The sequence below is a fragment of the Leishmania donovani genome, chromosome 36, assembly GCF_000227135.1.
Source record: "Leishmania donovani BPK282A1 complete genome, chromosome 36".
Classification (NCBI taxonomy): Eukaryota; Euglenozoa; class Kinetoplastea; order Trypanosomatida; family Trypanosomatidae; genus Leishmania; species Leishmania donovani.
This window is the reverse complement of record NC_018263.1, coordinates 1,459,007-1,469,824: the sequence shown is the minus strand read 5'-3', so window position 1 is coordinate 1,469,824 and position 10,818 is coordinate 1,459,007. Positions and strand designations below refer to the sequence as shown.

Sequence of the window (10,818 nt, the reverse complement as noted above, 5' to 3'; positions counted from 1 at the left end):
CGCGTTCGTCAGCATAGTCAGCGCCCCTTGTCCGGCCCGGGTGCGCTGGAGGTCCACCGGGGTGACGTGCTCCATGAACTTCTCACGGTCCGCGCCGCGAACCTCATACTGACCCATGTGCGATACGTCAAATATGCCGGCGACCTGGCGAGTGTACAAGTGCTCCTTCAGCACACCAAACCTGCCATAGGAAATGGGCATGTGATAGCCCGCGAATGCATCCATCTTCGCTTGCTGAGCGAGATGGAAGCTGTGGAGTGCCGTCTTCTTGAGGGAGGCGCTCATGGCTGCGGGGTAATCTATCTTGAGGAGGACGCTAGGCGGTAGCGGTGGCGACGTGGAAAGAAAAAGAGGAGCCTGCGAGGCAGCGGCAGAGAGATCAGGCGTGGTACCTTGTGGGAGGTAGGGGCGTAAGGGTAAGTGGTTCCGTGAAAGGAGAGGGAAACCGCAAGTGAAGAGGCGGGGCAGCTAAGCGTGGTGGTGGTGGTGGCGGCGGAAAAGAGATATTGGTAGAGACAAGGCGAAAGAGAAATGCAGGTAGCGGTAGATGACATTGACCGATGTGCAACCGCAAGAAAGCGAGTAGGAGAAAGAAATGGAAACCGATGGCATCGACACAGCTAAGATGCAGCCGTGCAAGTCAAGACACCCCGACGCATACGCACACAAAACACGGGAGTGGATGGATAATGGAGGCAGAGAGGGGGAAGAACAACATGGAAAAAAAAACAGCATGCACAAGAGCAAAGGTGCGAGGCGGAAGGAATGAAGAGTGAAGCACATCCGCAGCCCGACTTCCACCAGGCGGCGATGCAGACGTTGAAATCAGGAAGAGGGAGGAAAGCATGATGCGGTAGTTGTGCACGCGCTCCTTCAGTATGGTCGCCTTTTCCTGTGGCTTCCTCTTCTGCTATGTTGCTAATCGATATCCGTTCACGGCAGTGTGCTGTGAAGTGCGTCTGTGTGGCCCCCACGGCGAAGAGCAGGTGGGCCACGCTTTTCGTTTTCGCTTTGCTGCCTCTCCATGTCTCGTTTCCTTCAGCTCTTGTGCGCTTGTTCGGGTGCGATGTGAGCTGTGGAGGCAGGGAGGGGGAGGGATGGAGAGGCAGGGGAGATCGCGCACCATCATACCGAGCACGACGGCATTGAGTTTTTCACCTCCGTGTCGGTGTGTATGAATGTACACATGTGCATGTTTGTGTGTGTGTGTGTGTGTCGCTGAGTGGGCGTGCGCTGGTGTATTCGCATGCACCGCCCTCAACTGGCTGCTTGAAAAATCGGGAGCGTGCAACCGCAGTCGATTCCCTCTTCTTTCAAAACCTCTTCTTCCGCTTCTCCGCAGAGTTATGCAGCGTCGTACTTGCGCAAAATCGCTTGCTTCCGCCGCTCAAGCTCCGCCGCTGACAGCAAGAGTGGCGGGGCCGAGGCAGCTGCGGGGTGATCCGTCGATGACCGCGTGCTTCTGGCCGGCGAAGCAGTCGGCGCAGCTAGGCCGGCCCTCGCAGCGACCCGCTCCGTCGATAGCGCCCTCGGTACATCAGCCTCTGCAGTGGTGGCTCTAGAGGAAGGCAACGAGGCCGAGGCTAACGGAGAAGGCAACGGCGAGGCGTGTTGCTTGTGCAAGCCGCTCTGAAAGCGGTGGTGGTGATCGATTAGACGGCGCTCCTCGGCATTGTCCATGTCGTCATCGGGCGTAGCGGGGGAGCGTAAGGCGCCGGTCAGGTGAGGTGAAGAGTACAGCGAATGAGCTGTACTGCGGTACGGCGTGCTCTCTGCGTGGCGAGAAGCCTCTGTCAACGGTGCCGCGCCACTGGCTGCAATGTGCTCTTGTGTGCCACGTGTGGCAGCCGCAGAGGGCTTTGCGAGCGGTGTACTAGCGAGTGCGGTCGATGAAGTAGTGGAGGTCTCTTCCAGCAGCGCACGGTGCAGCGTCGCTGCGTGCGCTTGAGAGTCATTCCTCTGCGTTCCGAGCTTCTCGGTGGCGCTGCGAAGCTGGGCCTGTCGTGCGGCACCCTTGCGCTCCAGCACCTGTCTTCGTCGCTCGCCATCGCTCAACTGCGCCTCTGCTCGCTCCCGCGCCTCCCGCTGCCGCCGAAGATCTGCCCGCAACGCGGCTATGGTTTCTGCTTGCTCGGCAAGTGCTTCTTCCATGGCTGGATTTGATGCTCGTTCTCTGGCGTACGCGCCTAGCAATGCGACCAGCTCATCGCTTGCCCACTGCACTTCGTGGGTGCCAGCTGTGGAGAACACCATTGCAAGTACCTCCTGTACCTGACTGCAGAGACTTTGGCTCTCCTGATGGGCTTGCGCTGCCCGCACACAACGCTCCCGGGACAACCGAGAAAGCTCGTCTATGCAGGTGCTAGAGGCTACAGTGTGCGCTACCAAGTCCTGCTGCCACTGCGCCTCACCCTCTGCACGCGCTCCCTGTGAGGCTGCATCGGCTTGGGCGGTAGCGGTTTCCGCGCGCCGGCACCGCCGCTCCCACCTATCTCGGTCCTGGCGCGCCGCGTCAAGGGCACTGCTGAGGATGTCGACAAGACGCGTGAGGCGTTGCAAGGCGCGCTGCACGACCGGGTTCGCACCGTGACAGGCGTTGCGGGCCTCTGCGCACGCCATCTTGAGACTCTCTCGCTCGAGCGGGAGAGAAGAAGATGCGTGCAAGGCGCTGAAGCTCGACGCGCAATCTCTTGTCGCATCGCCGGAGTCACGATAGGGCGACACCGATGCTGCATCCATCTGAAGACGTGCATTTGTGCTACGTAGGCTGCTCAACGTCAGTAGCAGCGCGCGCATCTGTGCACAAAATGCATCCTTTCGCATAGCGGGCACGCCGGTGAGTTGCGCCATCATCGCAGCTGTCACGGTCTCCTCGTACGCGGCAGCATCTGCGCTGTCGGAGTTGGATGGCATTGACGAGAGAGTCGCTGCCGCAATATCCGCGATGGAGCAGAACACCTGACGAAGCTGCTGCAGCGTGGAGTCGTACACTTGCTGGCTTTCGTGATATTCGCGATACAACTGAACCGCAGTGGCCTCTGCAGCCTCCGCTCGATGCGCAAGTGCTGCCCATTGTTGCGGCGACGGTGCAGCGTTGGCGCCGCCATCGTGCACTGACGCCGCTGTCAGTGTCACCTCCAACTGTCGAATGGCGTGTAGATGGTCGAGCTCTGCCTTTGCTAGCTGATTGTGCAGAGTGGCAGACGCGCGCATCTCGACCGCCGCCTCCGACCCGCGCTGCTGCGTTAGAAGCAGCTGGCTGACTGCCTTGACGTGCTCCAGTTCCTCCCTTAGCAGCTGGTTCTGCGTGTAAAGGTGAGGAGCGCACGCAGTTGATGGAGAGGGGCGCAAGAGAGAGGATGGAGGCGGCAGCGTTGCCGCGACGAGCTCGCCGCCAGAAGTTGCAGGTGCGCGTGCCGCGCCATGGACTAACGTCGAGTCGCAAGCCCCGCGTGGCGAGTGCTTAGAATATTCCGTGCCCCTATTGTTACACCTGCTGGGTGCGCGCCAAGCACCGGCATCCTGGAAAGCGCGTGCCGAGCTCTGCTCGTGTGCCCACATCCACCGCAGCGGTGGGGCGACATGATTTGAAGAGGTGTCAGCTGATAAAGCGGTAGAGCGGAGAGGCAGTCTCAGCGGCACCGCCGGCGTTGCCGTCGTGGGCGCTGTGGCAACTGATGGAGGGGATGACAAACGGGTAACGCTGCGCGGGGCACCAGAGTCCGCTTGCCCACCCGCCTCCTCTTCGTCTATGGCGGACACACCCACATTGCTGCTGCTGCACTCGCTGAAGCCCATGTCCACTCTGCGCTCCACGGCGAGCACGCTTTCGGGGGACTGCAGAAAAGCAGCTAGCTGAGGATCTACCGGCTGTGCAAAGTCCACGGCGAACTGATGGCCTCGGGCTAAGCGCACTAGGAAGTAAAAGAGAACCAGCAGGTTGAAGCAGTACCGTGTGTGTCCGCGCTCAACAGCCTGTTGACTGCACAAGTGGGTCGGGATCCCATGGCGCCGAAGGCAACTGGTGAGCAGAGACCAGTTCTTGGCAGCATCACGGGTACCGCGCCGCTGTAGGCGCACAATAGCGTTGTCGATCTCACCAGGGAAAAGCTGCCGTGTCAAGGCGAGGTAGATGAGCCCATCCTTCAAGTCGCCGTACTTGTCGCAGGGAGAGATGCCAGTGACGCTGGCGGCCCAGGCGAGCAACTCTGCTTTGCCGAGCAAGATGGATTCGCTCATTACACGCATAAGATAAAGTGATTATTACGGAGAACGGAGTTGGTGGATCGAAAATGGCAATCAGGGAGAGAGGAGCGGATGCCGCCCGTCGTGTCACTACCCAGCACACAGTGCGCGTGCGCGCTGCGAAGAAAACGGAGCGGAAAGAGAGTCTGATGAGACCGCTATGCAGTCGACTCCACCTACACCAGAGCCCGGACGCGACCGTCGCTTGGCAATACTCTTGTCGGCTGGGTGGTGGTCGTCGCCTGGTGCTTGTTCGCCTTTCTTTTTCTCGCTTCTATGGTGTCATTCTATCCGCCTTCGTTTTTTTTTGTTGGGGGGAGGGGGGTTGTCCACCGTCTCTCACTCGCCTTTCCTTCCGCCTCCGCGTGGCTGTCGAGGACGAGAAAGGGAAAAGGAGTGAGGAGTCCCGGCGTGAGTGTATGTCGGTGTGCGTGCGTTGGGCGCAGCTAAGCCAAGGTGCAGACAAGCAACACGTGCCTGGCCCAGCTCTGAAGCAGAGAGCCGGCACGGAGACGATTGTGCGCGCCACAGACCGAAGAGACGTGGCACTCCAAGCAAACACACGATTGCTGAATGGGAAGCGGATGCGGATCTAAGGGAAGGGGAAAACATGCAATAATAGACGTACACCCGCAGCGCGCTGAGAACACGCAGGAGCGAAGACAGAGAAACGCAGCACTGCAGTCAAAGCATGGGTGTCGCGCCACGCTGATCTATGAGGTTTGATAGCAGACGCTGCAACGCTAATGACTTGCACGTGCGTGACCAAGAGGAAAGTTCAGCGCACGCCCATGCGAAAAATGATGAGGGGCGTAGCGGGAGCAGGGAGACTAAGTTGAGAGGGAAGGACAAATAAAAAAGAGCCGGAGGGAGAGAAAGCAATGAGGCAACGAGGCGGGTGCGGAAGATACGCACAGCACGCAGTACATATGTATGCATATATGCTTCCATATCGGCTCACAGAGCACAGGCAGCTGTGCGGCGGTGTGCGCGGGTGCGCAAGAGCATGTGCATGGAGGAAACAAGAGACCGAGCAGGACAAGAAACGAGGAGACGAGCGAGAAGGCTTCACGACGTCCGGAGAACGGGTACCACAGCCTCGGCGTCGCAGCAGTACCGGCGCCGTCGCACCGAGGAAGCGTGAGAGAGTGCTCCTTCATCCGGAGAAGACAGCAGGGCCCCACAGACCACCTTTCGCGCTTTTGCCCGCGATACCGCACAGGCGACAGTGTCTACACAACGAACGCCGCTGCATCGAGCGTCATCGCGCACGTCGCCTCACCTCTAACTCCGCGCGTTATGCAAACGGTACCCCTTCTCCACTCCTTTACGAGCTCTCTGCGTCCCTGCAGCGCGGGCATACTTGGTGTCTCGCGGGCTCTTGTGAAGTTCCCGTCGTTGTTGTTGTTGCTTGCTATTTGCATCACTGCCTGTCCTTTATACGCCCTATCGAAGAGATGCTCTGCTGTCATAAAGATCGAGAGGAACGCCCACCTGCAACAACACTCGTCTCTCTCTGAAGGTCTTTCTTGTCGTAGTTCGCACAACGCTGGGTACTGCACACAGGCGCTGATTTATGTGAGCCAAAAGCAAAGACTTCGACAAAAAAAAGTGCTCGCCCACACACACGCCGACACGCTCTTTGCTCTTGGTGGCGCTCGTTTCTGCTCTTCAGCCCGAGCGCGCGCCACTAGATGAGGAAGGGGAGAAACATGAGCTGTCTCTTGAATGTGTAGACAACGATTCATGCGCACCCTCACGGAAGAAGACGGAACGGAAATCTGCAAGGCATGCAGCCCGAAAAAAGAGAAGGAGAAAACCACACATACACCCCTGGTGGCGCACACACGCGCACACGCCTCCCATCAAGAGGCACACATCTACCCCAACATGCTCACGTACACCTGCGACTCCCTGCCACCACATGCATACGAGAGCACCGAATAGCCGAGAAACGCAGACGCACCCACAGAGAGAGAGAGAAGGCGCCTACGCCCTTTGTTGGAGTTTTATGCGCACACAGAGGCGCCCTTCCGCTATGCCGCAGTGCGATGCCTCCAGGAAAGACGAAGGCGGAGTGAAGGAGGGAAGGGAGGGGCAAAGATGCACCGAGGCAGCTTACGCAACGGTAAATCCGATTTCGATGCCGGCGATCCACACGAGAGCACATCAAGGGGGAGGGGGAGGGGGCACAAAAGAAGAGATGCAGAGGAGGAATCGCCAGCTCTGCTGCGGTGCGCCTTGTGGATGCAAGAAGGAAGAAGGAAAAATAGAAGTCTCCTCGCCTGCTATCTCTCTCCTCCTGCTCTTCTCTTCGGGCTTTCTCTCCAATTGTCTCCGCTAGCACACCTTTGAAGGACATAGTATCAGGACCCGAACGTCACCGGTTCGTAGTTTGGCGCGTACGGCTTCACAACCTCTACGATCTTTCGAATAGCCGCCTCGTACGCCTTCCCAGTGGCCTCGTCGGCCTCCATCTCCTGTCGCAGCACGCCGTTCTCCCACATCTGGACCATGCTAGCGCCGCTCTCCGCGAAGTGGTACATGCCACGGCCGTTCTTCACATCGTCGCGGTACAGGCCTACGTAGTACTCTGTCTCCTGCGGGTTGAAGAAGTACACGCCGATACCGTTCATCTTGCCGTTGCGCCAGTGGCCCACGTATTTCTTGCCACTGCGGCCGATCACATAGACGCCCCAGCCGCTGTGGTGGTTGTTATCGAACTGACCCTCGTAGCTATCGCCCTCCGGGTGCAGCCAATAGCCACGACCGTGTTTCTTGGTGCCAAAATACTGACCCGTGTACGTGGCGCCGGACGGGAATTGAAAAGTGCGCACCTCCGACGGTGGCGGCATCTCGCCCAACTCCTTTGGCGCCACCGCGCGCACAGCGTCCATCAACTCCTTTATCTTCACCGCGCACTCCACGATCTCCGACGGCTGCGTCTCCTCCTCCTGCAGCAGCGCACCCATGTTCCACTTCTGCGTCGTCATAACGCCAGTCTCGTACATGTAGTGACCATCGCCATCCTTCTTGTCCTTGGTGTAGTTGCCGAAGTAGTAAGCGGTGCAGTCGCGGTTGAAGAAGTACAGGCCCACACCGTTCATCTGCCCAGCCTCCCAGTTGCCGAGGTATTTCTTGCCTGTCTCGGAGAAGATGTAGACGCCGAGACCGTTCTGCTTGTTGTCCTTGTACTCACCCTCGTACCTCTCTCCCTGCGGGTGGGTCCAGTGTCCGCGGCCGGAGCGCATGTTGCCGTCGAAGGTGCCCTCGTAGACGGCCCCGGACTTGTACGTGTACGTCTTGATGGCGTCCATTTTGATGTTTGCTCCGCAAGACCCGCACAAAATGCAAAGACGAGTCAAAAAAAAAAAGACTGAAGTCAGACGGGGCGTTCGAACGCGAGCGCCGCGGCAACGAGAAACGCAATACAGCCTAAAAAAAAAAATTGTAGGCAGCAGATATGAGAGAGCGCGCGCACGCGATGAAAGACACTAAGACGAGACTACACTCGGAAGGAAATCTATCTCCTCTTGTTCGCTCACAGGCGCCGTTCACGGCGCTATAATTGCCTTAAGCCTCCTTCTTGTGCGCGTGCGCGTGAGCGACTCCTGTGTTTCCTCAGATGGGCTGGGTGGTGTACGTCGCACAGGGAGACAGAACAGCAACACACAAGAGTCCACAAAGCTGGAGAAACGAAAGAGGTAGAGAGAGGGGGAGCTGCAAGCGCGTGATGCCCTTCTTTTTTTCTGTGTTGGGGAAGGGATCCTTCGCGTTGGCCTGACTCGGTCGCGCGTTCCTTTCCTGCTGCTGAAGCACCAGCGGGAAAAATTTATGTACGTATAAAAGTCGAATGGCACGCCGAGAGAGAGCGAGAGGAGACACACGAAGAAGCGACAAACCGGCTGCACCCTAAGAGAGGGTGAGAGAAAAGAGCGGTAGATATCGAAAACACACCGGAGGCGCGGAATGCCTGAGGGAGAACGGAAACACGGCAATGCGTGGAATGCAGGGAGGAGAAAAACTGGAAGTTTTGATAGGTTTGTGGTGCCGTGTGATTGGTAAAGCCGTAACGCGGATTTATGAGCGAAGGGGAAGGGAGCAACGGAGAGGTAAGGAAGAAGAGCATTGAGGAAGCGGTAACAGTGAGAGCGAGCATTCATTGGATTCGCACGCATGTGTGTGTGTGTGTGTGTGACTTAGGGGATGGGGAAAGGAAGGGAGAAAAGCCGCCATGGCACAAACAGAAACAGCACTGTCGTCCTCTCTGCTTCCCCTGCTTCTCTCTCGCACTCGCGTATGCGTGTGAGTGTATCTTCAACTCGTCAGCGGCCAAAGACACCATCAACGACGTCACCGCACACCCGCCATGCGTGAGAGGAAAGAAAAAAGCGGATAAGGAGAACAGAGAGATGCAAGGCCTCGCCTGCTGCAGCGGTTCCACCTACCCTAACCCCCTATCCAAACTCCGCGGTCCCGTAAATCCGCTCAGAGCCGCACAGCCACTTCGCACGCTCGTAATTAGAGAGAGGGAAGGAGCACAAGCAGCTTTCAGGGGGGAGTCGCTAGAAAACTAGGGAGTCTCAATGCGCAAGTCTTGCTGCTGCTGCAATCCATGACGGCAACCACTGTCGCCCCCCCCCCCCAAAAAAAAGCGCGTCCTTGTGCATGCGTGCGCGTGTGTGTGCGCGTTGTTGTTGTGCTGATTCATTTGTGTTGAGGTAAATGAGCGACGAGAAAAGAACGAAAGAAAAGGTTCGCACGTCACAACGTGAAGAGAAGAGGGGCAGAGAGTGAGGCGGGGAGGGTCGAAACAACAGGTGTAGCGAGAAGAACAGACGCGCGGTCTGTCTGCCTCCTCCCGTCTTTATCTTTGCTCACCCTTTCCCACCAGCTGTGTGGCGGCTCATCTTCTCCACCCACCAACCCTCTCGACTGTCCTTCGCCTCTTGAAGGAAGCAAGGGTGCGGCAGCGGGAGAGGTCAGCGGCGGCTTGTGGAGGGGAGAGAAGAGAGGGCTCACAGCAGTGTCTGAGAAGCTGAGCGGCGTAGAGAAGCCTTGGCAACTTAGTCCTTCTTGGCATCCACCTCATCGGCGGACTTTACATCGTAGTCACCCGACACCACGAAGCACTGCGTCTGCATGGAGGCCTGCACCTTCGGCTTGGAGAAGTAGTAGGCGCTGCCGTCCTGGCGGTAGAACACGGCCTCGTCGATATCGCTGAAGGGGGTGACGCCCAGGCGGCGGAGGGTGACCTGAACCTTCTTGTCATCGCCAGTGCTCTTGTGGTGGGCCTTGGTGGTGCGGCGCATGGAGCCCTTGCCACCGGTGCGCACCATCTCGGCGCGGCGCTTCAGTTGTTCCTGCGTAATCGGCATTTTGTAGTGCGTTGATTGAAGCTACGAAGACAGTCGTGAGTTGCTTCCTCGTTCCGGTAGCGAAGAGACGTGCGTGGTGGTGGTGGGGAATTGGGGGGGGGGTGAGGGATAGCCAGCCAAGGAATGAAAACATAAGAGAACGGCGAGTAACATTGGTGCAGGAGAAGCGAGTGTGGCGCCGATGTGCATGAGTGTTTGGCATGGGGCGTGTGAGGGTGCAGTAGCAAGGGGCGGAGGGGCAAAAGTGGGATGAGAAGGAGAGCATGTGAAAAGCAGGCGCCGGCACACGTGCTTGGCACGCTCTGTTTTGGGTGCACGCTTACCCCTTCCGAGCCCTCCAGTGAATTGTGCCCACCCCACCCGACACCGGCCCCGCCGCCGCAACTCATGCGCGGATACACAAACTCGGGGGTGCTGGAATGTGGCGGCGTGCCGACTGCCGATCCCCCCAACACGCAGAGAACGGGGAGGAAGCGCTTTGCCGTTGAAACGGAATCGCGCACGCAGGAGGGAGAGAGCCTGAGAAGAGGAGAAGGGGACGGAAGAGAAGCGGGGACACTCACGACTTCACTCTCCCCCGTTTTCTCCCGCGAGTCTCTTTTCACTTTCCACCAGTCTTACGGATCAGCGGCGCTTGCCCGTCGCTGCTCCACAGGGTCCGTCGGGCTCTCCCCTTTTGTTTTTTTGTGCATGTTCGTCTTTCTTTGGGGGGTTGAATGGAAATCGAGGAAATGAGAACAAAAAGAAGGAAATCAGAACAAAGGCTGTGCGAGTCGTGCGCCTGCGACGGTGGCGAAGGGGAGAGTGCGCGCGCGTGAGACAGCAACGGTGGTGGTACCAGCCGCCATCACACAAGCATGGGCATACGCGGTTCGCAGAAGAAGCCCCCACCCCCTGAAACACACACGCACACAAGACACAAGCATCCTAGTGAAGGGAAGAGAGAGCATCGAAAGTGCCTAGTAGATGCGCTGCGGCTTGCCCATCGTCGACTTGATGTACGCCGACTTCAGGTTCTGCCAGTTCTTCTTCAGCAGCGACACGAGGAAGTTGATCGCCATCGTGACGTTCTGGCGGAGCTGCTCCTCGCTCATCTCCATGTGGCCGACGCAGGTGCCGAGGCACAGCACCTTCTTTAGCTGGAACTTCACGGTCGAGCGTAGCTCCACGATCTTGTCTGTGAGCGACTCGCTGG

At 58.3% G+C, this 10,818-nt stretch overlaps 4 protein-coding genes across 4 annotated transcripts; all 4 read right to left on the bottom strand.

Moving 5' to 3' along the window:
* Positions 1 to 285, bottom strand: LDBPK_363990 (aminomethyltransferase, mitochondrial precursor, putative; the record flags this gene model as incomplete). Its single annotated transcript, XM_003865465.1, has 1 exon — positions 1 to 285. A coding segment is annotated over one exon (285 nt), but the record flags the coding sequence as incomplete, so codon positions are not given.
* A 1,059-nt stretch (positions 286 to 1,344) lies between these two features.
* Positions 1,345 to 4,248, bottom strand: LDBPK_363980 (hypothetical protein, conserved; the record flags this gene model as incomplete). The annotated part of the gene is made up of 1 exon (XM_003865464.1): positions 1,345 to 4,248. The coding sequence occupies one exon, from the start codon at positions 4,246 to 4,248 to the stop codon at positions 1,345 to 1,347; it is 2,904 nt and encodes a 967-aa protein (XP_003865512.1).
* Positions 4,249 to 6,611: 2,363 nt separating this feature from the next.
* LDBPK_363970 (hypothetical protein, conserved) lies at positions 6,612 to 7,562 on the bottom strand (the record flags this gene model as incomplete). Its single annotated transcript, XM_003865463.1, has 1 exon — positions 6,612 to 7,562. One exon carries the CDS (start codon positions 7,560 to 7,562, stop codon positions 6,612 to 6,614), a length of 951 nt encoding a protein of 316 aa, XP_003865511.1.
* A 1,749-nt stretch (positions 7,563 to 9,311) lies between these two features.
* Positions 9,312 to 9,623, bottom strand: LDBPK_363960 (basic transcription factor 3a, putative; the record flags this gene model as incomplete). Its single annotated transcript, XM_003865462.1, has 1 exon — positions 9,312 to 9,623. One exon carries the CDS (start codon positions 9,621 to 9,623, stop codon positions 9,312 to 9,314), a length of 312 nt encoding a protein of 103 aa, XP_003865510.1.
* Between the last annotated feature and the right edge of the window lie 1,195 nt (positions 9,624 to 10,818).